Here is a 19,272-nt window from a genome sequence, read left to right as displayed (position 1 = left end):
TGTTGAGATGCTTGTGGTATTGACAATTAATGTCGTAGAATGTGAATGCTCGGTCGATGCCGTCGGTCTTGTAGGACAGGGCTTGGCACAGCGCATAATCCATGTTCATCTGCCTTCGGCCAGACCGACGCATCAGTTCAACCCGGCCAATGCAGCGTTTAGAAAGACGAACCTTTCCCCCTTTTGAAAGTCCACCATGGAATGGGGAACGAAACATCCATGTCTGGCGCAAGCACACCCGCCGATGCCGGTTGCTTCGAGCTTGTGCCGAGATGCATTTGCTTGGTTGACCGCTCGGTGATTGTTGCAATCAGATCTTTGATTGGTATCCTGCGCCTCGGCGAGATGCATTTTGTATCGGGCATCGCCGACCATGAATCCCAAGCCGTCGGTCAAGGCCACCTCGTCGGTCGGATTGGCAGGATGCAAGTGCTCGGCCTTAAAATTGCCATCCATCACCAAAGACCTGGAATACAGCCAGGCAGGGTCGGACCGATTCCTGTCTGCCAAATGGAAATTGACGCCGGACTGCGGACATGCAGGACAGAAGAGGGCGAGCTCCCCTGCCTTTGGCTTTCGCTTCTCATGGCCGAACCCATGCCACTTGAGCTGTTTGAGTTGTCGCCACTGTCTGCCGACCCGCATCAATTCCCGGTATCGGTCCTGTCGACAACAATCAGCGATGAAGTGCTGCACATCGGCATCACTCACCGGCACCAAATGAGGGAAGACGCTGGAGGTGACACGCCTTAGCTTACTGTAGTAATTCATTGCCGACGTGCCGCATTCCAGATTGTCCAACAGGAAGTCGTCCAACACAGCAAATGTGAATACTGTCTTCGGCGAAATGAAGGATGCTGGGAAGAGGCCGATCTCGAATAATTGCATGTCGGCACTCGGCGCCCCGGGACACTGGCACAATCTGATGGTCAAGGAGTGGAGCCCCGATGTATCCACGACCATTATAGTGCGAGGATCGTTGACCAGGGGTATCCAAGGTCCTTCGGTCAAATGATCCCCTTCATCATCTGTGTCATACCAGTCGTCGGTCATCCCGGGGCAAGGCTCTCCTGCATGACCGAGATGGATTTCCAGACCGATCTTGGTCAAGGAAGTGTCCTCGAAGAATCCTCCATTCCATTGACTGATCCGATGGAATGGCATGCGGCTATGAGCAGTCCTACAACAATGAGTGCAAAAGAGAGGCTTGCCCATGCAGCCGTCACATTTGTAGACTCCGTCCTTTGGACAGACCGAGCAAGTTCTGTCGGAAGGAGGACCCTCCCGGCGAAGGAGCAGGTCCAAGTAGTCATCAGTCTTATCCTTCCACTGACGCAGGTAGTCATTTTGACTCTTGATAGATACTCGGCATCAATAAATGGAAAGAGGAAAGGCAATGGTGAGCTTGCCATGGACTTTCGAAGCCGACAAGGCTCCAAGTTGTAATCGCCGAGGTCGTAGTGTTGATAGTCATCCTCCCGATGAAGTGTTCTGGTGGATCCCTGCTTGGTAGGTGATTTCCTGGGGGATGAATGCACTGATTTGCTTCTGTTTTCACGTCTAGCATTGACAAATCGACCTTTATCTCCCCTAGTTGTTCTCTTATCCACCCACCGAACCAAAGAGGATGCCTTCGGTGGACTCCAGGACTTTGGCTTTGACTTGACCATGGACCGAAGTCGGTTTGGGATTGCCTGGATGCGTTGTTTGGAATAGGATGCTTAGACTTTAGGACAGTTGGCTGTTGCATGCAATTGCCAGACGCTAAATCCAATGCATTATTGTATGTAATAGTCACTTTGATCTCGGGTAAATCATCCGCAGGTATTTTCATGCCGGGATATGTATTGTTCACAGTCATTCCATGGATAATTACTTCTAGAGCACTTACATGACCTCTAAGTTCCCTGCAAACACCAACCTATGTGTTTAAACTGCTCGAACGAGTCCTGCAGCAATGTAAATTATCTTATTCGGCACAATATAAGCCTTACGTGCTCTTATGGCACAGGCATGTCACACATCGGAAGCATTGCTCACTGGACCCTGCCCTACATTTTTTCTTCCTTCAAGCTTCCCAACCCTCCCCTTCACCCACATTTACAGGTCTTTACTATAAGCTGCACGCTGTGAAATGGCTCGGACAAAGGTAAAGACAGGGGATCAGCCTCGGTTGAACGACCGAGAGACCACGGCTCTGCGGTCCCATGTTGATGAATGGGAGAAGGCCAGTGGGACGGAGCGAAGATTGATTTTTAAGGCGGCCGCCAGAGAGGCCAAACTCTTGGCTCCGACAATGGACAAGGAGCTCTTGAAGCGTCGGAAACAGGTGAGTGTTTCGGCTTCGGCGTCGGTCATGCTCCTTCACACTGATCACCAACAGACATACAGGCAGTGGTTCCACAATCACAAGGCGCACAAGGCCGATGCCAAACCACCGATGAAGTTCCAGAAGAAATGGACAGCGCGCAGAGTCATCGAACAGCAGAGAAAGGCCGACATCCTTCAGCAAATACGGGATGAAGTTGAGGAGGAGACCGGGGAGAAGCCGGACCAGAAGGAAGTCCTGAGGAGGTATCAACCGATGATGACCGCAATCATGAAAGGTCTGAATGAGAAGGAGTTGGAGGAAGCGCAGGAGAAGGCCGACCAATGGACAAATGAAGCGCCCGACGCCGCTGTCCAGGCCAAGACAGCTCAGAAAAAGGGAGAGAAATTGATCAAGAACTTCGCCAAGAGATGTTCACTCAGGCCGGTATGAGACTCTTTGTCTTGGGATCTTGGAAGGACCAGAAGGGCGGCCTCCTGACATCTGGGTGAGTCGGTCGGTCGGTCGGTCGGTGATCTTGCTGACATGGTGCATTAGATTCGACTTTAATGAACAGCTCGGCAAGGGCTCCAGCTTCATGAAATACAAGGACTGGCAGGTCATCCTACCGGCATGGGAGGATTTCATTGGTGAGGTATTTGGTGAGTCTTGGGGTTGTATCAGAGGCTCAGTCTCTAATCGGCATCATGTCCATCCAGACCAGGACCAAGATCAGGACGGCATTGTGCTGGGAGCCACTCGCCGGGGACCCAAACCATACCATGAAACGAAGAAGGGAATGATTCGGTCTTTCCTAACCATCCATTACAGTAAGCATTACATCATAGAAACTGTGCCACCTTCTGATATCCCGCTATAGGAAGATGCTGTGGAAAGCCGAAGGTCCCGGTACCTTGGACCGACATCATGAAGGGACAATCAAGGTTCATTTCCAGCTTATACCTGCCGGACGACATTCAGATTCAGGAGCCATCCAAACTGCAGCGGAAGGAAGCCGACTCCTTGTTGGACTATTGGTATGACCGACAGGAGAGCCAGGTCGGCGTCTCATTCCAGTTCAAGGCCTGGATGGATGACAAGGGCAAGATGCACTCACCTGTCATTCCCGACTCAGATGACTCTGACGGTAATGCCGACGATGAAAGTGCGCGCCCCCAGCCAACCAGAAGGTCATCGGCCGCAGTTGCAAACTCCCCACCTGGACAAGTTGGAGCTCGGCGGTCCCGACTTGTCAAAGATCGGCCGAGGTCCACCAGACAAGCGCACATCAGTTCCTCCGAGGACCAATCCCCCGCCGATAACATATTTCATACCCCGCCGACCAAGAAGAAGAATCCATCCAAGCATGCTACCCGTATTAGTGACCAAGATGGTAACCAGTCCGAGTTCGATCACCGACGACCGGCCAAGAGCTTGAGGAAGACTGCAAGAGTTGAGCTAACCGCCAAGTCAACTAGGCCGGACTTGGCCCCTGCTTCCCGACCGATCGGGCACTCAGCAGGGTCAATCTCACGTCCCGGCAAACCATCTGCCGCAGCCAAGACCAGCCAGCCGGCTGCACAGATCGCCGAGGGTTCAGAGGATGAAACTCCCAACGGTATTGCAACCAAGGCCAGCCACCATGCTCGCGGCTTCGGCCCACATTCAGCTCGTCGGGGTCTTGAACATCTTCGCACACCCACAGCAGAGCGGGACCAGGTGCCAAAGAAAACCAAAGCTGTCAGAGCTGCATCACCGACCGAGGAAGACCGATCGCCGAAGAAGACCAGAGTCACCCGGTCGGCAGCGAAGTCGGTGGATGATGCACCGGCGCAGCGCACCAGGAGTAAGGCTGACACCTCGCTTGGTCCCAGAGCCAGGCAAAAGCCACAGAGGTACATCCAGTAGTCAGCGGTGTTGTGTCTTTGTCATGTGTCATCATCGGCACTCGGTCATCATATAAATCGGTACTTGGTATTTGTCGGACTTGGTATATAAAACATGGTAGTACAAGGTCTGCTAGACTACTGGGCAGTGGATTTTCCACTCCCCATTTTCTTCAACCCCAGTTGCAATATAATTAAAGGATCATTAACCTGATTGGCCATAGTCATCATATGCTCAATCCTAGCAATATCTTCCCTGGCTCCAGCAAATCGGTCCCGCGCATCCCTGTAGGAGGATATGAGATGCCGGTCTGCATCTGTCACATCTGGGGACAATTGGCCTTGGTCATTGGCTTTCAACACTCGGTAAAAACACTTACCTGACTGCCCCATCAGGGCATCAATTGTTTGAAGCCTTTCATCGGCTCGGCGCAGCAATTCCTCATGTCTTGTGAGAATCTCGCTCGGTGACCGATTTCGCAGTGCCGAGGATACAACAGGTGATATTCCCGACCGGCCCGAGGTTACCGGCCCAGTGCTCGGCCCTTCGCCCAGATCCACTGTAGGCTGCATTGATTGCCGACATTCACCTTTAAAGTCGGCTGCCGATGCAGAAGGGTCCTCCCATGGCATATCTGCAGCTGCCAAAACTGCACCAGCAACCGTCGGTGCCGACTCGGCGTCGTCCCAACACATGTCATAGGTCGGCGCATCTTCGGCGTCATCCCAACACAGGTCATACTGACCTGCAGCTTGAGTGGGAGAATCGGTGGGTGCGGGATCTCCCTCGCCATCCCAGCCCATGTCATATGCTGTGATCGGTCAGAAATCGGCAATTGGACACATGAAGTGCACTTACTTTCATTGCCGAATTGCAGTTCGGCCGAGGTACTTGCAGTCGGGGTCACCAGCTGAGGCACTTCATCTACCTCGGTGCCCCACAACATCTCGAATTCTTACATGTCATCAGTGATCATGGATGGTCCATTACATAAAGGACTTACTTTCGCTGCCAAATTGCTGTTCGGCCGACGCACTTGCAGTCGGCGTCACCACCTTCGGTACTCCATCCTCCTCGGCGCCCCAGCACGTGTCGAATTCTAATATTTCGTCAATAATTATCGCTGGTCGATCACAAAAAGGACTTACGTTCATTGCCGAAATTCACCTCGGCAAGTGATTCTGGGTTTGCCGATGCGCTGGCAGTCGGCGTCGCTACCTTCGGCACTTCATCGGCCTCAATGTCCCAGCACATGTCAATTTCTTATTTCATTCATTAGTAAAGGTTAAAGCGAAGTGTTAGCAAGTCATCACTTACGTTCATGTCCGAAGTATTGCTTGGCTAGCTCTGCCGCTGATTTCTTCCTTGATGGCATGAGTGATGTAGGATAGTCAATGGGTGATTTCGCTTTGGGTGGGATGGGACGCTTGGGGGGAATGGGAAAGGTGTTGAGGCCAACAGGAATCCAACTCTTTTGAGGGAATGGAGTCGGCCACAGCTTTGGCGGAATCCACCGATCCCACGTCACAAAATAGTTCCGATCGGCTTTGATGCGCTCTTCTTGTATTCTACGAGCTTTGTCAATCGGATGTTCGGGTGAATCCATAGTGTTGGCACTCGGTATAGCTTGCCGTGTGGAAGGTGATTGTGCCACTGAAACCCCGATTTGGATCAACAATGCCCAAGTCACACGCCACGTTCCACAACTCGGCAACTGCCGGTGGCGTTACATCGTGCCGATCACACGCTTTACATCTGCGGACTTATTATTTTGAAGTTCAATCCACATCCACAAAAAGTCATTCCCTATATAACTCGGCCAAAACTTGTCCTTCGGTTTCTTCTTTACCTACATAGCTCCTTAAACACCAGTATATTCCGACTACATTTTTTTGATCTTCTATTAACCATGCCGTTCCAATTCGAATCCGACTCTGCTTTGGTGCTCGCCGAGACCAATCTGCGTCACGACATCAAGCGGATCATAGTCTTCCAATCGGATGGAAGCGTGTCAGTTGACAGGTCGCATGACGTCGCTCGTAAAGTGGTGAGTTGTTCTGTTTCTACTTTAGTTTTATTCATGTACCGATCTTTCCCAGTCTCAAGCTCTGAAGGACCATGGCCGAAATGCCTCGGTCATCCCGCCATTCCTGCTGTCTGTGGCAGCCGAGGTGCGGGACACCATGAACAAGTCCATTGCTCCGGACTGGAAGCGAGTCCGGGATGATGATCCCCGGATACATTCTCATCCTTTCTTTGCCAAGACCGTTGGCTATGGTAAGTCGGTTAAATTCTTCTCAGTATCGGCATCCTGACATCTTCCCAGTGAAAGGCGGTAAACCCGCCACCGGACCACCATCAAAGAAACTCTCCGTTCCTCCCATCGATATCCTTCCCACCGCCCCTCCACCAACCACTTCGGTCGCACCTGAACCGACCGCCGACAAGGGCAAAAGGCCTGTTCGTGAAACTCGCAAGCGCCGGTCTGACAGTCCGGTGGCCGCTCCACGCAGCAAGAAGCCCAAGGTCCCTAAGCCAAAGTCAAAGGCACTCCTCACCGACACCGAGGATGACGCCGACCTTCCCACCGGAACAGTTATTGTGACAAAGGTAAATAATTATTTTTCAAATGTTGACCTAGCCACTGACTATCCCTAGAAGTCAACAAATGCCGCGCCGGCCCCCAAACAGGTGAGATTTTCGTCTTCCTGTCTCTCTTCCCTGCTCAGCAATCATGAGTCACAGGCCGATGAGAAGATCGCTCGCACCCTGGCCAAGGGTAAAGGAAAGGAGGAGGAGAAGGAAGTTGCCAAGCCCACCAGAGGCCGACAGATGGCAAAGGCCGATGAAGATAAACATGACGATGAAGATCAGAATGAGGATGAGGATGAAGATGCCAACACCAAGGCCGATCCAAAGGCCGATCCCAACGCCGAAACTGTGAGTTGTGTTGGATTTCACCGACTGACAACACCGACTAACCTCCCAACAGTACAATCCTCCTTGCAAGAGGTGTGGAACGGCACCTTGCCTCGTCTATGTCGGCAAGACTGGGCAGGTCGCCAAGGCCTGCACCAGGTGCCACATCATGAAGGTGAAATGCGACCGACCGGTCTCATCCAGGCCCGCGCGGGCATCCAGGTCCAGGGTTCGCTCCAGGAACACCAGAGCGACCTCAAGTGTGCGTGCTGCCACTCCCATAGTCGAGTCCGAGGAAGATGGCAGTAAGTTCTTTTCTTGTCAATCTCATGTCGTTTACTTAGTCCCGATAGATGCGCCGGTCGCCGCAGCTGCCGACATCGACGTTGAGATGTCGGCTGAGACTGCTCCCCAGGAACCCATCGTCCTCGATGAACCTCGCGTCCTCGCATCGGCCGCCGACTTCCCTGCCGAGCATTGGCAAGAGCCCGATGCCGATGCCGCCCCCATCCCCATTCCCCCGCCGACTCCTTCTGCCGACCTCCCTTCCCTTCCTTCGGCATCATCGTCGCCGACAAACGCCGAGATTTACCAGATGGTCCTTGGCCTTACTTCCAGGCTCGACGCGATGGAGAACGACTTTGAAACTCGCATCGCCTCCATGCGCGCTGAAATGTCGCAACTTCAATACGAGTTCGCCTTCTCCGCGGAAACTGTGCGAGGACTGTCCGGCATGGTTGAGCAAGTTCGGCAGGAGCGGGTCGCCATGAACCACGTATTCCCACCGCCGAGGATGAGCCACATCGGTGGTTCCACCGCCAGCCAATTGGGGAGGAGGTACCTCCCCAGTGTGTTCGGCCCTTCGGTTCCTCCTACCGGCCAGTCATCGGCGTCTGCCATGGTCGGTCGTCCTGACATGCAGGGCGGCACCTTCACATCCGGACAGGCTGAAATGGAGTCAACCATTGCCGGTTCTTCATCTGTTCCTGGTCAAGCTGGTGCAGATGTTTCATCTTCTTCACCTGTTTCTGCTGCGCGCTCCCTGCCCTAATTATGTACCAATCTACATACAATACCTACTTGTACTATAGAATGTGTCGGTCGGCGAAAATAACGCCTGTATATATCACTTTGGAATGAAATGGTTACGGCTAGTGTTACCTTTGTGCGCTAAGTGTCAGTATTTCTCTGCATGACCGATTGTATTTTTACCGATTGTCTTTTGACCGACTGTGATCTGACCGACCGACCGATTTCACCGACTGGTGATTTCACTTTGCAAGACCGAATGTATTTTGTCACCGAGTGTATTTTTACCGATTGTATGTTGACCGATTGTCTTGACCGACTGTGATCCGACCGACCGACCGATTTCACCGACTGGTGATTTCACTTTGCAAGACCAAATGTATTTTGTCACCGAGTGTATTTTTACCGATTGTATGTTGACCGATTGTCTTGACCGACTGTGATCTGACCGACCGACCGATTTCACCGACTGGTGATTTCACTTTGCAAGACCAAATGTATTTTGTCACCGAGTGTATTTTTACCGATTGTATGTTGACCGATTGTCTTGACCGACTGTGATCTGACCGACCGACCGATTTCACTGTGATTTGACTTTGCAAGTATGTTGCGGATGATATGTACTCAATCTCAACATGTTGACTGACTGACATATTCTTGATATACCACCGAGCATCTTTTTACCGAGGGGGTATGTCACCGAGCATCTTTTGACCGAGGGGCTATGTTACCGAGCATCTTTTTACCGAGGGGGTCCGGGGCATGATTTATACCACCTCGGCCCATCTGTACATATCGGCACAACTGCCCATTCGGCCCACCCGTTCAAATCAGGTACATACTGTTTACACTACCTGTCAAGGTTAATAGAAAAGTCTACACTTATCTACTACACTACATACTACACTCTTTGACCGGCCCACCCGTTGGTATCAGATACACACTCCCGACCGGCCGACCCGTTCATATCAGGTACATATTTCATACAATACCTACCATACACTATCTACCAAAGTCAATAGAATGTCTACACTTATCTACTATACCACACACCATGGGCCCATTGATTGTATCAGATAAATACTTGGTGTCGGCCCACCTGTATTTAACAGAACAATACATTCATCGGCCCACATCCGCTGGCCTGTGTAGAACAGGGATATTTCAACCTCGGCTGTCTGTTTCTATCAAGGGTAAAGTGACTGCAGTATGTGGTTATGTAATGTTTGTGTATCAACACTAGAGCCTTTGAATCGAGTTGTATTGTTCTGCTTATGTAATATTCAATGTTGTTCCCTACAAACAAACATTGCTGCACGTTACGTAATTTTTCTTTCTCTTTCCCTAACCACGATGTTCCCCTATTTGCGCTATAGGGGTTAGCTCATCGTTGACGAGCGCAAACGCTTGTTGACGTCGCTACTTGGCCCGAGCGCAAACGCTCGTGCCGATCTCCCCTTTTTTGTCGACGAGCGCAAACGCTCGTCGATGATCTTCTTTTTCTTGTCGACGAGCGCAAACGCTTGTCGATGATGAGCGCAAACGCTCATCGATCTTTCTAGTTGGCCCGAGCGCAAACGCTCGTGCTGATTTTCTCTTTTTTGTCGACGAGCGCAAACGCTCGTCGATATTTCTACTTGGCCCGAGCGCAAACGCTTGGGTCGATCTCTCCTCTTTCTCGTTGATATCCACTTCCGCGTTGTGCATAAACTCTGGCTACCATTTTCAACTGGTCTGATCGTCGACTGCAGGTACGATTATTTTTCATTTTATTATAACTCGTTGTCTCACCAGCGATCCGCAAATTTACTAGTCTTCACAGCGCTGCACGGACCTGCTGTCAGTCAGTCATGGCTGCGCTTCTCTCACTCCAATCGTCTTTGGTAAACGCATTTGACGAGTAGGTATTCTTACATCTATCCCCGTATTTTTCACTCGGGACTAATCGATTAACTCGATTCACAGTTGTAGATCAGTTCATTGTCCTTCCTCCCAGTCCACTGTAGCACGCGTGCCTTCCTCCCCCATCGGCAGCTCCTGCAACCCAATCTGCAATGGTGACGTGCTCACTCTGACGCTAAACCTGTGCTTGCAGGCCCGCAAACCCCAAGCAGATGACGAACCTCTCCATCATGAAGGATAGATTGACGTCTTGTCTCAAATTTGCGCCACAACGTTGGGTATTGGGGACATGAAGGAGATCGAAGCAGCAAACTACAAGTGCCTCATCCATATGTGCGTTTACTGCCCCCTAATTAACCCATAAACACGCTGGTCCGTTCTGCGCTATGGCCTCGCCCTTGTTTAATCAGTCAAATACTCACACTTTATCTTACAGTGCCGTCTCAGCAGACCATGCACCATCCCAAGACAATATGTAATCGCAGTCTTCACTGCACGTGAAGCCCTTTACGTGGCTGTCGACACTGCCAGTCAAGCCCAACACTCCATCAGCGTCTCCTTACACCTCAGAACGTCCCGCCGCTATCCGATCTCATCAATTTGAGGGTTCCTCGTTTTGCAACTGCGTTTTATCAAGGCGTCGGCAGTAACATTGCTGAGAATCCGGAGCAAGCGAACAGGATTACATCTGGAGGTTGGCATCTACAATCACAACTGTTTTCACAGTAAGTCTATTAATCATTCAGCGCGTTTACAACATATTCTTACCCCAACATCCCAGGCTGCACCCCTTTCGGCCTTACTGCCATCTCTGTTTGATTCCCCTCTGCGCTGGAGGCATGTCCAGTCAGGCACGAGCTTCTCTTGAGAACCACGGCGATTCAACTGTGCCCATACTGTTACGCGCTAGATTTATTACTTGCCCGCCTACTCGCCTGTCTTAGTGCGATCGCCTCAGCCTATCTCTTCTCCATACTCTGGGTTCCTGCATTCCCTCGCCCCTAACCAGCAATATTCAATAACCACTTTAGCGATTCTTTGATCGTGCGCGAGGCCGCAACTCCAGATATTCAACAATACAATTCCTACGTCGCGAATTGTACTACTCTTCTTCGTTTCTTTGGTCAGGCACTCGTTTGGACCACTGTTGGTGCCTAACGTGTCATTACGCACCAGCCTCATACGTGGACAGCTATCGCACCACTTCTCACCGCCGCCACCTGGATACGCAAGCCTATCTCCTGGCCCAAGCCAACCATCCACCGCGATCTCTCTGCCCCGTCCACGATACACTTTGCTATCGGCATTCTTGCTGGGCGGTACTTCGTATGAGCACGAAGTTCTCGGTGTTCCATTGCCTCTACTGCTCCCATTCTTGGGCCTCATTTCCAAGGGTAAACTAAACCTGCCAATATTCTCGGCTCCACGACTCCCAGCCCACGCCTAGCCCCGTTGCTTCCTCCCTCAGGGCTCTCCCCCAAATCATCTGGCTTACTTCTCAGCCAGCATCTGCACGCAGCCCTACCAGAAACAACTCAGAGACATCTAACCATCTGCGCAATGCCTCTGAAATACACATCGTGAGTTCAATCGGGTATTCGGTCTGCAGATGGCTGACTTTCCCACGTATCAGCCTCATCACCCTCGCTGTTCAAAACGCGACCCTGTCCATCGTGATGCACTACTCTCGTGTAACGACGCCTCCACACCCGTTGCATCCCCCTCCAGTAGCTGTATTACTATGCGAAATCCTCAAAGGGTCTATGCATTTCACCATTGCACTGCGGAGAGCACAGGACGTAGGATAATCTCATTGGTCATCTCAGAAATCAGTCAGCGGCTTCGTGCACTCGTTATTTCCAAGGTGCGCACCTATCTGCCAAGTATGCAGTGAAATCAAGACCACGAACTGACAACCGTCTTGGGCTATCAGAGTATCCACGCGCGATGACAAGCCAACAACGCTCAGAGGAAGATCTAATGACAGCGTCATCTTCCTCCCTACACCCCCACCAGCCCTCACGAAACACCGGCATGCTCTCCTCGAGCTTCTTACCTCTGAACGTGCCTATGCAAGCGATTTGGCACTCCTCACGGATGTGTCTATGAGCTTGGCGACAGGTGTGTTCTCCTACTTTGTAATCTCCTTGCAAATTATTCAAATCCTCTTTTGTTCCAGGTTATCCTCCCCCATTCGGTCTCTCATGTACTAAACGCCCAGTCTCGGGTTCGAAAGTTTCGAATCCTGGGTCCAACGCACCTAGCTCAAGTTCCCAATCCACCAAATCACGCTCCGGCACATGTACATCCTCATCTTGTAGCCTGATCTCAAAGTCTTGCAACCTGTCATGCTGGTCACAGTGGACGACGGTCATCTAGAAATTGGGGAAAGTGGGAAAAAAGACAAAAAGGAGTGGCGAGACAAGACTGAGCAGTCCTATACCAATCGAGGCAGCTGATCGCAGAGAATTTTCCAAGAGGAGGTATTTCTGGTCTTAACGAATGCGTGAGCAGAACCCATCATGCACTCTGCGGTTCAGTATTCTCACTTGCCGCTCAGGAGATCACTGTCACCAACTATTCTGGCGCCGTGCGACATTATCCGAAGAAACTTATTCAAATCATGGGCGGAAGGTTCACGCCGAGTATGAGTCAGAGCAACAAGGTCCTGGTCGCTGGCTGGTAAGCATTTCGAAATAGAAAATTCACAATTATACTGATGGCTCATAGTTCTCCTTCGACTAAAACACAACGCGCAGGTCGTCGGCCAGGGAGTCGGTCCCTTTGATATTGACTCAGAGGAGGCGAGGGATGCAGAGTATCGTAGGAGCATGATTGATAACGTGGAGCCCGTCACCTCATCCACCAAGACTCCAACACCACTAGTAAAGCTAAGACTGCATCCAGGAAGTCGAAGCCAAAGACCATCGATGAGTTTGAGGATGGCTCGCCTCAGAATTCGTCCCAGCCAGTAGCATTTAAGGCCGACGCACCCTGCTCTCACTCCTCCCCCAGCTACAGATATGAGTGTGAGAGACGATAGAGAGGTGGAGATTGCAGTTAATTTCGGCGATGACGAGGGCCCCAACCTTGGCGATGCTGGCAACATAGCGCCCGGTGCAGCCATGAATGTCGACGACGAATACATTTCCCCTTCCAAGTCAGTGAGACAACAGAACCCGAAGCCGAAAACAAAATCCTCGGAGAAGTTGAGGAAACTATCACCTCAGCATGTCACCGTCGAAGAAGAGGGTACCGCAACAGGTATTGATAATGGTAGCTCAAGACTCACAAAACCGGTACCGCGCAAACGTTCGACGATCATACGAGAAAGCACTACATCTAATGCGTCTGATAACGTCGTGGAGGTGCAAAAAGGGCCAATGCAGATGGTGTAAAGAATCTCAGCGATATCAACGAGCAGAGCTCTGCAGAGGATGAGCCTCCCTCTAGCGTCGAGTCTAAAGCTAGCGGGAAGTCGTCTAGCAAACTGCCCACCACACAGGAGAAGACCAAGCATCGCAAAGCTCGCCTTCTGCCCCCTTCTCCGAACCCTAACCCGACTCCGAACTTCATCTGCATCGGCTGCCAACAACGCTACGTGATGCACGTGTCGTGTCACGTCACGCCTCCTCTCACGTCGCCGTCGAGCACCCTGAGGCTCGAGCAGTATGGCCATCTCCAGCGATGTGCATTATGTTATTTTATCTTCAATACCAGGGCCACAGCGCAAGGAGCTTTCAGGGTTGCTGGACCTCAACTACGAGCGCACCACCACACTCCCATCTTATTGCCCTTGCTGGATCACGGACTCAGCACGAACACGCGGGATCTTTGCATGTAGTATCGGGTATGTGGGTACAGCGCAGCATAGTCCATATTCCTCTGGAATCTTCAGTTGTGAGTGTACTTTGCCTTTTAGGCTAGTATCAAGGCCATTGATAATCGTTTTCAGAGAGCAGTACTATTCGCCTGATCCAACTATGATTTTTCAGGCATCGTTGCGTGTGCCACCGATGTGAGTAAATAGTCATAGTCATTCCTCGCGTTGTATGATATCCATCATCTCGTACGCAAGCTCTCCCCATCCGACCTGGAAGTTTTCTCGGCAGGGATCACCTCGTTAGGAGCACGATGTCAAACGGGCCCTACTCGCGATGTAACACATCTCTTCGCATTGCATGAACATCCAGGGCCTCTCGTTGTAATAGCTTCAGAGAGCATAGGCGAGGCTTTTGGGAATTTGAAGGCGGGAAATGAAGGTCTGGAGAAACTGAGAGAGGCGAAGCAGAAGTGGAAGAAGTAGCTCGCGCTGTGAATGAGGGACGAAGGCGGGTCGAAGTTGTTAGAGAGATCCTCGACTCTGGACATGCGAAAGAAGGCCCTGGAGCACGCAGCGTAGGATGCATTGGCATCCCCAAGGTGGGCGTTGTAAACGCCTCCGCCTCGCGTTCACCCGTCCCTCAAAGCCCGATCCCAAGCGAACGCAGTCCAAACATCTTCACCACCTCACCCCCATCCCCCTCGCACTCACACTCACATACACATTCCCCTCCGGGATCTTCTCACAGGAGCTCCCTTGGTCCTGACTGCTAATGGGTTTATTTGCGTTGGGACAGACAAGGGCCAGATATTCGTTTTTGACTTCAAGCAAACATTGAAGTGCATATGTGGCAGTGACTCGTCTGGTAATTTGAAATCTGTTGAAATGATATTCGTCATCTAATCAAACCCATTCAGGATCAACTGTTGGGCCTGTCTCTGCGATCGCGCTGTCAAACGACCATACGTTTGTCGCATCTGGGCATACTACGGGCTATATCCAACTTTTCAACTTGAAAACTCCTGAAGTTGCAGCTCGAACCATGACACCTGTTTCTCTTGCCACTGTCGCATCTGGCCGCCAGGAAGGACATCTTCCAGGCTCGCGTATCATCAGCAGATCCTTCGTTGCTGGCCGTCATACAGCTGCGGTCTCTGCTGATGAGCACGGCCCGTCCCCCTACCACAGCTAGTGTCACTGGTCATCCCGCAAATCCATTATCACACCAGAACGCACTTGATCACCTTTCCTTTCGCCGCAGAAGACGACCACGCAACACAGTTCTTGCAATGACCGCTCTTCCCCTGCGTTCTCTTCCACGTCCCACCGATGTACATCAAATCGTTACTTTGCTGACGTCCACAAAACTTGTTATCGTTGGCCTGAAGCTTACTCCGAAGACATGGCTGAAGATTATGCGAGATGAGGAACAATTGTCGTCCCCTGCTTATTGAAGGAGAGATTGTCTTGCGCGGTTCCTAAGCGTCCCCAACACAACCCTGTCCTCAGTGAAACCAGTAGTCGAACATCGCGCAATGTGAGTCCCGTATCCTAGCGGATGTTTCTTAGTGTTAACGCCACGAGCAGACCGCGAGGGCCAAACTTGAAGAATTGGAATAGAGCTTGGAAAGATGGCGCGCTGAGAGGAAACCAGGAAACCAACAAGACCGAGGTGCGCATTTTTCCTAGTTCATTGTCTCCTAGCTGTTTATTATATCTATAAAGTTCGTTTCCTTCTAGGGATCACGTGCAGTTGTAATCACAGCAGCCTGGGGAGTAAAGGAGACTCGAAATCTTGGCTGGAAGAAATAGATTCGTTCCGGCCAAGCGACCCTTGGCTCTCCATGGTCAATTTGTGTCCTGGCTCGCAGATCTCCAGCCTCGATAGAGGTCTGAATATGAGAAACTGCAGGTGCGCTAACTGTCGACCTTGGCGCCCTTAATGTCACTAACAATCACACAGACCGCACGGAATGTCAAGAATGACGAAACCAGCCACAATTTATGGGTGCTGCACTACGCGCGCGGAGTGAGGAAATACACGAGATTAGATTGTACGTTGGCCTCCTAATTGATTCTCATAACTTTCCTCACACTTTTCCTTGCCATAGAAATACCGTCAAGCTGCCCATCAAAGTCGAATCATCAGTCCACTCGGTTCAGGGTCTCTCATTTGAGTTCCACAGGTTTATGCCTGCATTTACAACCAAGGAGCGTATCAGGGCAGTCGAGCTTCGCATTGCATGAACATCCAGAGCCTATCGTTGTAGATCCTCGGCTCTGGACATGCGAAAGACGGCCCCGGAGCACGCAGCGTAGGATGCATTGGTATCCCCAAGGTGGGCGTTGTAAATGCCTCCGCCTCGCGTATGCGTTCTCTCCGCACTCCAAAGCCTCTTGCTTCGTCCTCGAGCATGAAATCCACGTACACATCCTCCCCTCTCTCCAGCGTTTTCAGCTCCAACCTTCCGCACACTCGTCTTCATCGTAGTCCTTCCAACGATTTTGAATTGGAGTCAATCGTTCCAGTTCATCCGACCGCCGTTCGTCGTCCCAACTACATCACATCCAGTCCGAAAACACTGGGTGACGATGTCCTCGATCTCATTACGGTACCGCTGCTACTCGCGTGCAAAGAGGTCAGTTGCATTTCCTTCCATTTTACTCCACAGCCTTAATGTTTTCACCTAGTTTTAGAAAGTTTCAGCGCGGTCGTCTGCCTCCCACTAAAGGCGTCATCGAGCTCACTGATTCTTCGCATTCTGCTAGACGAAGAAGGGTCCCGACACTTCCTCCTGACGCTGAAGTTATTTGCATTTCGGACAGTGATAACGACAATGTCTTCGCTCCCCACCAGCCACCGTCGTCTCTCCCATTGCAGAGCCCAGTCTACCTTTGCATTCGCCGCCTCCAATAGTCCCGGAATCAGAAAATGAACCTGTGCTCGATTTCGACCTTCATGCTCCAGAAGACTCGCACTATGAACCGATGGAGCGTGAATCCAACTTCGACGAAGAATTGGCAAGATCAGAACTGCATCGTCAAGCAGAGGAATTGTTTTCGTACGTTGATTTGGACCCTCCAGAACAAGATAACGTTGACCTAATTGCTAGTCTGATTGACCAGAATGGCTATAACGCTGCTCAGGACCCAGCACTTCACATGCCCACCGATTCCACCCCTTCATCCTCAGAGCAAGCAACCGAGACGTCCCTGAATGATATTGTTCCAGTCGGGATAACTTCTCAACTCAATGCAGCCGTTACTCCTCATTTATCATCACCCTCCAAAACTTCAACGGTTCCACCAGAAGTTCTGTCTGGGACATGCGCCACTGCGACCGCCATCACTAGACCCTCGATAACATGGAGTTATACCACTCCCAGCACCAACTCGTTATTTGCTAGGGCGCTTGCTTTCAGTGAACCGACCGCATCCGCTTCTCCCGTTGCTCCAGCTGCTGCCTCCTACAGATAAGGTCCCTATCTCCACGTCGGACACGGTAACACCCCCATCGACGGCGCCTCCCTCCTCCGTCCCCTTCCCCGTGTCCCACCACGCGCGCAGAGGCCCGTCAAGCTCTCGCTTGCCGAGTGAATCGACAACAGGCGAGAGGAGCACTTCAGGTCGCATCCTTTTGACGAATATCTCGAGCGGTGGTAGTGAAGCACCAGCAGCCAGCAACCCAGCACATCGTCTGCCGCATCTGCCAGCAGCACCCTCGTTCCCAACACTTCTCCTCCTCGTTCCATCACATCTAATTCAACATCATCTAGCAACCAAAGTACCTCGAAATAGAGTTCGCGCAGGAAGAACCGCTCGATGGGCATTGCGAGCGTTGAGGCGTTCATTTCGCCCATCCCAGCTTACACCGACGAAGAAGACGACGCCACAGAGCATGAAGAGAACCTAACCCATATTGTGGGCGACAGAGGTCTAGGCTGCTTACTGGTCATCTGCGATGACGACGGCACTGCCTTGTCTACGCCCGATGCAACGACGTAAGTTATTCGAAATCACCCTCATCGGAAATACTGAGTACATGATCCAGGTATATATTCTCTGTCACGTTCTCGCCCACGATCATGCTTCTGATCGGGAGGTTCACAATCTATTCGGCTCTGAGCAAAGCCAACATATACCGGATTCTAATTACAAGTGTTCTGAGCCTCGCAGGTTCAAAACTTAGTTCGGTGCTTCTTAACTTTATAGGTGTCTATTGTTTTGCGAGTTTGTGGATCAGGTAGGTCACACCGATCCCCGTTACTCATGTGTTGCTAACGCGTCTGTAAAGTTGCAGCACCAACACTGTCCTTCACTCTCATCCGAGTAAGTAACATGCATTCCACACCCGCAGAAATGGTTATCTAATTTGTATTGTCTTCAGCCGATCTTGAGAACATTGCCACCTGGCTCGTCTTTTGCGCCAGCGCTATTCGTTCGTTATCCTCCAGAACGTATTCCTCCCCTCAGAAATGAACCAGCTCGTCGTGCCTCTTGATGGCGCCGACATCGTTGGAAATCTCAAGGATTCCGATCGTAAGTACTTCATTTACCCTTCAATGCAGGCGTTCTGATATTCCTATAATAATAGATGTTCTAACACACCTCACACCTTCTGTCCACGGACTCTACCGTGCCATCACTTCTACTCTCTACCCATGGACCGCCTCTCAACGGCACCTCCTTTCCGCATCCCTCAAATCCCTTGTTGCAATACCTGAATGCCGACTGATGTACCTACAGCCAAAGAGAACCTCGTGTAATGCGGATGTGTTGGAGTTACTGCAGATTATGGTAGATGACGTTTCGGCTGTATTGTAATACAAATTGAAAAATAATAGTACGGAAAGCACAACGAAGTGAACAAACGGTGAACAGCGCGGGTCCTAGAATTGTCTTGCATCAAATTACGAAAAAGTCACGCGGAAAACTACTGATATCAAAGTAAATCCCTACAAAGTAAGTGCGTCATACACATGTTGGACGGTTGTTGTGTTTTGTTTGCACCAGCTTAAGTAATACTCAACGCTCGTCCCTACAAAGTAACATGGTCTTGTATTACATAATTTTTCTTTCTTCTTCTTCAACCACCATTACCCCTATGGCGGTTGGACCGCCGTCATAGTTCCAAGCTGTGTTGATTGAGCTCTGCAGTTCCAACCTGTGGAGTTCCAACCTGTGTTGGGTGGCTTTGCACGCTCCCTGGGTCATGCCGCCTGGGCTGCACTTTGTGCTCGTATACTCGAATATACCCCTGCGCAAAGTCAACGTCCAATTGGACACCGACCAAGAGCTACCCCAGGTAAAAGACACACTTGAACAACGTCTGGCGGTTTCCCTACATGTTTCTATCGATTTGGTTTCTCCATCTGCAACCCTCAAGCGTCACCCCGTCACCCCG

General features: G+C 51.1%; 7 protein-coding genes across 7 annotated transcripts; 4 read left to right on the top strand and 3 right to left on the bottom strand.

Moving 5' to 3' along the window:
* Positions 1 to 132: 132 nt before the first annotated feature.
* Positions 133 to 963, bottom strand: DEU56DRAFT_750018 (uncharacterized protein; the record flags this gene model as incomplete). Its single annotated transcript, XM_041349497.1, has 2 exons — positions 133 to 663; positions 712 to 963. 2 exons carry the CDS (start codon positions 961 to 963, stop codon positions 133 to 135), a joined length of 783 nt encoding a protein of 260 aa, XP_041200676.1.
* A 93-nt stretch (positions 964 to 1,056) lies between these two features.
* Positions 1,057 to 1,233, bottom strand: DEU56DRAFT_699239 (uncharacterized protein; the record flags this gene model as incomplete). Its single annotated transcript, XM_041347292.1, has 1 exon — positions 1,057 to 1,233. A coding segment is annotated over one exon (177 nt), but the record flags the coding sequence as incomplete, so codon positions are not given.
* A 901-nt stretch (positions 1,234 to 2,134) lies between these two features.
* DEU56DRAFT_762462 (uncharacterized protein) lies at positions 2,135 to 4,216 on the top strand (the record flags this gene model as incomplete). Its single annotated transcript, XM_041350697.1, has 6 exons — positions 2,135 to 2,329; positions 2,384 to 2,755; positions 2,788 to 2,816; positions 2,867 to 2,970; positions 3,028 to 3,138; positions 3,189 to 4,216. The coding sequence occupies 6 exons, from the start codon at positions 2,135 to 2,137 to the stop codon at positions 4,214 to 4,216; spliced, it is 1,839 nt and encodes a 612-aa protein (XP_041200674.1).
* A 116-nt stretch (positions 4,217 to 4,332) lies between these two features.
* On the bottom strand, positions 4,333 to 5,801 carry DEU56DRAFT_920377 (uncharacterized protein; the record flags this gene model as incomplete). The annotated part of the gene is made up of 6 exons (XM_041358436.1): positions 4,333 to 4,535; positions 4,575 to 5,006; positions 5,054 to 5,149; positions 5,199 to 5,294; positions 5,344 to 5,457; positions 5,513 to 5,801. The coding sequence occupies 6 exons, from the start codon at positions 5,799 to 5,801 to the stop codon at positions 4,333 to 4,335; spliced, it is 1,230 nt and encodes a 409-aa protein (XP_041200673.1).
* Positions 5,802 to 6,104: 303 nt separating this feature from the next.
* DEU56DRAFT_920376 (uncharacterized protein) lies at positions 6,105 to 8,165 on the top strand (the record flags this gene model as incomplete). The annotated part of the gene is made up of 7 exons (XM_041358435.1): positions 6,105 to 6,242; positions 6,295 to 6,472; positions 6,522 to 6,805; positions 6,854 to 6,886; positions 6,941 to 7,135; positions 7,188 to 7,419; positions 7,459 to 8,165. 7 exons carry the CDS (start codon positions 6,105 to 6,107, stop codon positions 8,163 to 8,165), a joined length of 1,767 nt encoding a protein of 588 aa, XP_041200672.1.
* A 1,828-nt stretch (positions 8,166 to 9,993) lies between these two features.
* Positions 9,994 to 17,345, top strand: DEU56DRAFT_920375 (uncharacterized protein; the record flags this gene model as incomplete). Its single annotated transcript, XM_041358434.1, has 22 exons — positions 9,994 to 10,043; positions 10,482 to 10,520; positions 10,582 to 10,770; positions 11,077 to 11,191; positions 11,238 to 11,439; positions 11,493 to 11,625; positions 11,679 to 11,844; positions 11,872 to 11,909; positions 11,979 to 12,166; positions 12,225 to 12,347; positions 12,407 to 12,458; positions 12,524 to 12,551; positions 12,606 to 12,727; positions 12,776 to 12,819; positions 13,061 to 13,413; positions 13,470 to 13,734; positions 14,515 to 14,733; positions 14,786 to 15,018; positions 16,139 to 16,507; positions 16,570 to 16,693; positions 16,750 to 16,930; positions 16,982 to 17,345. 22 exons carry the CDS (start codon positions 9,994 to 9,996, stop codon positions 17,343 to 17,345), a joined length of 3,597 nt encoding a protein of 1,198 aa, XP_041200671.1.
* Positions 17,346 to 17,553: 208 nt separating this feature from the next.
* On the top strand, positions 17,554 to 18,692 carry DEU56DRAFT_940046 (uncharacterized protein; the record flags this gene model as incomplete). Its single annotated transcript, XM_041358882.1, has 5 exons — positions 17,554 to 17,869; positions 17,920 to 18,111; positions 18,169 to 18,197; positions 18,267 to 18,407; positions 18,463 to 18,692. Exons 1-5 carry the CDS (start codon positions 17,691 to 17,693, stop codon positions 18,690 to 18,692), a joined length of 771 nt encoding a protein of 256 aa, XP_041200670.1. The 5' UTR covers positions 17,554 to 17,690.
* Between the last annotated feature and the right edge of the window lie 580 nt (positions 18,693 to 19,272).

Source organism: Suillus clintonianus (assembly GCF_016758775.1).
Source record: "Suillus clintonianus strain FC179 chromosome Unknown DEU56scaffold_230, whole genome shotgun sequence".
Classification (NCBI taxonomy): Eukaryota; Fungi; Basidiomycota; class Agaricomycetes; order Boletales; family Suillaceae; genus Suillus; species Suillus clintonianus.
This window is presented reverse-complemented; position numbering and strand designations above follow the sequence as displayed.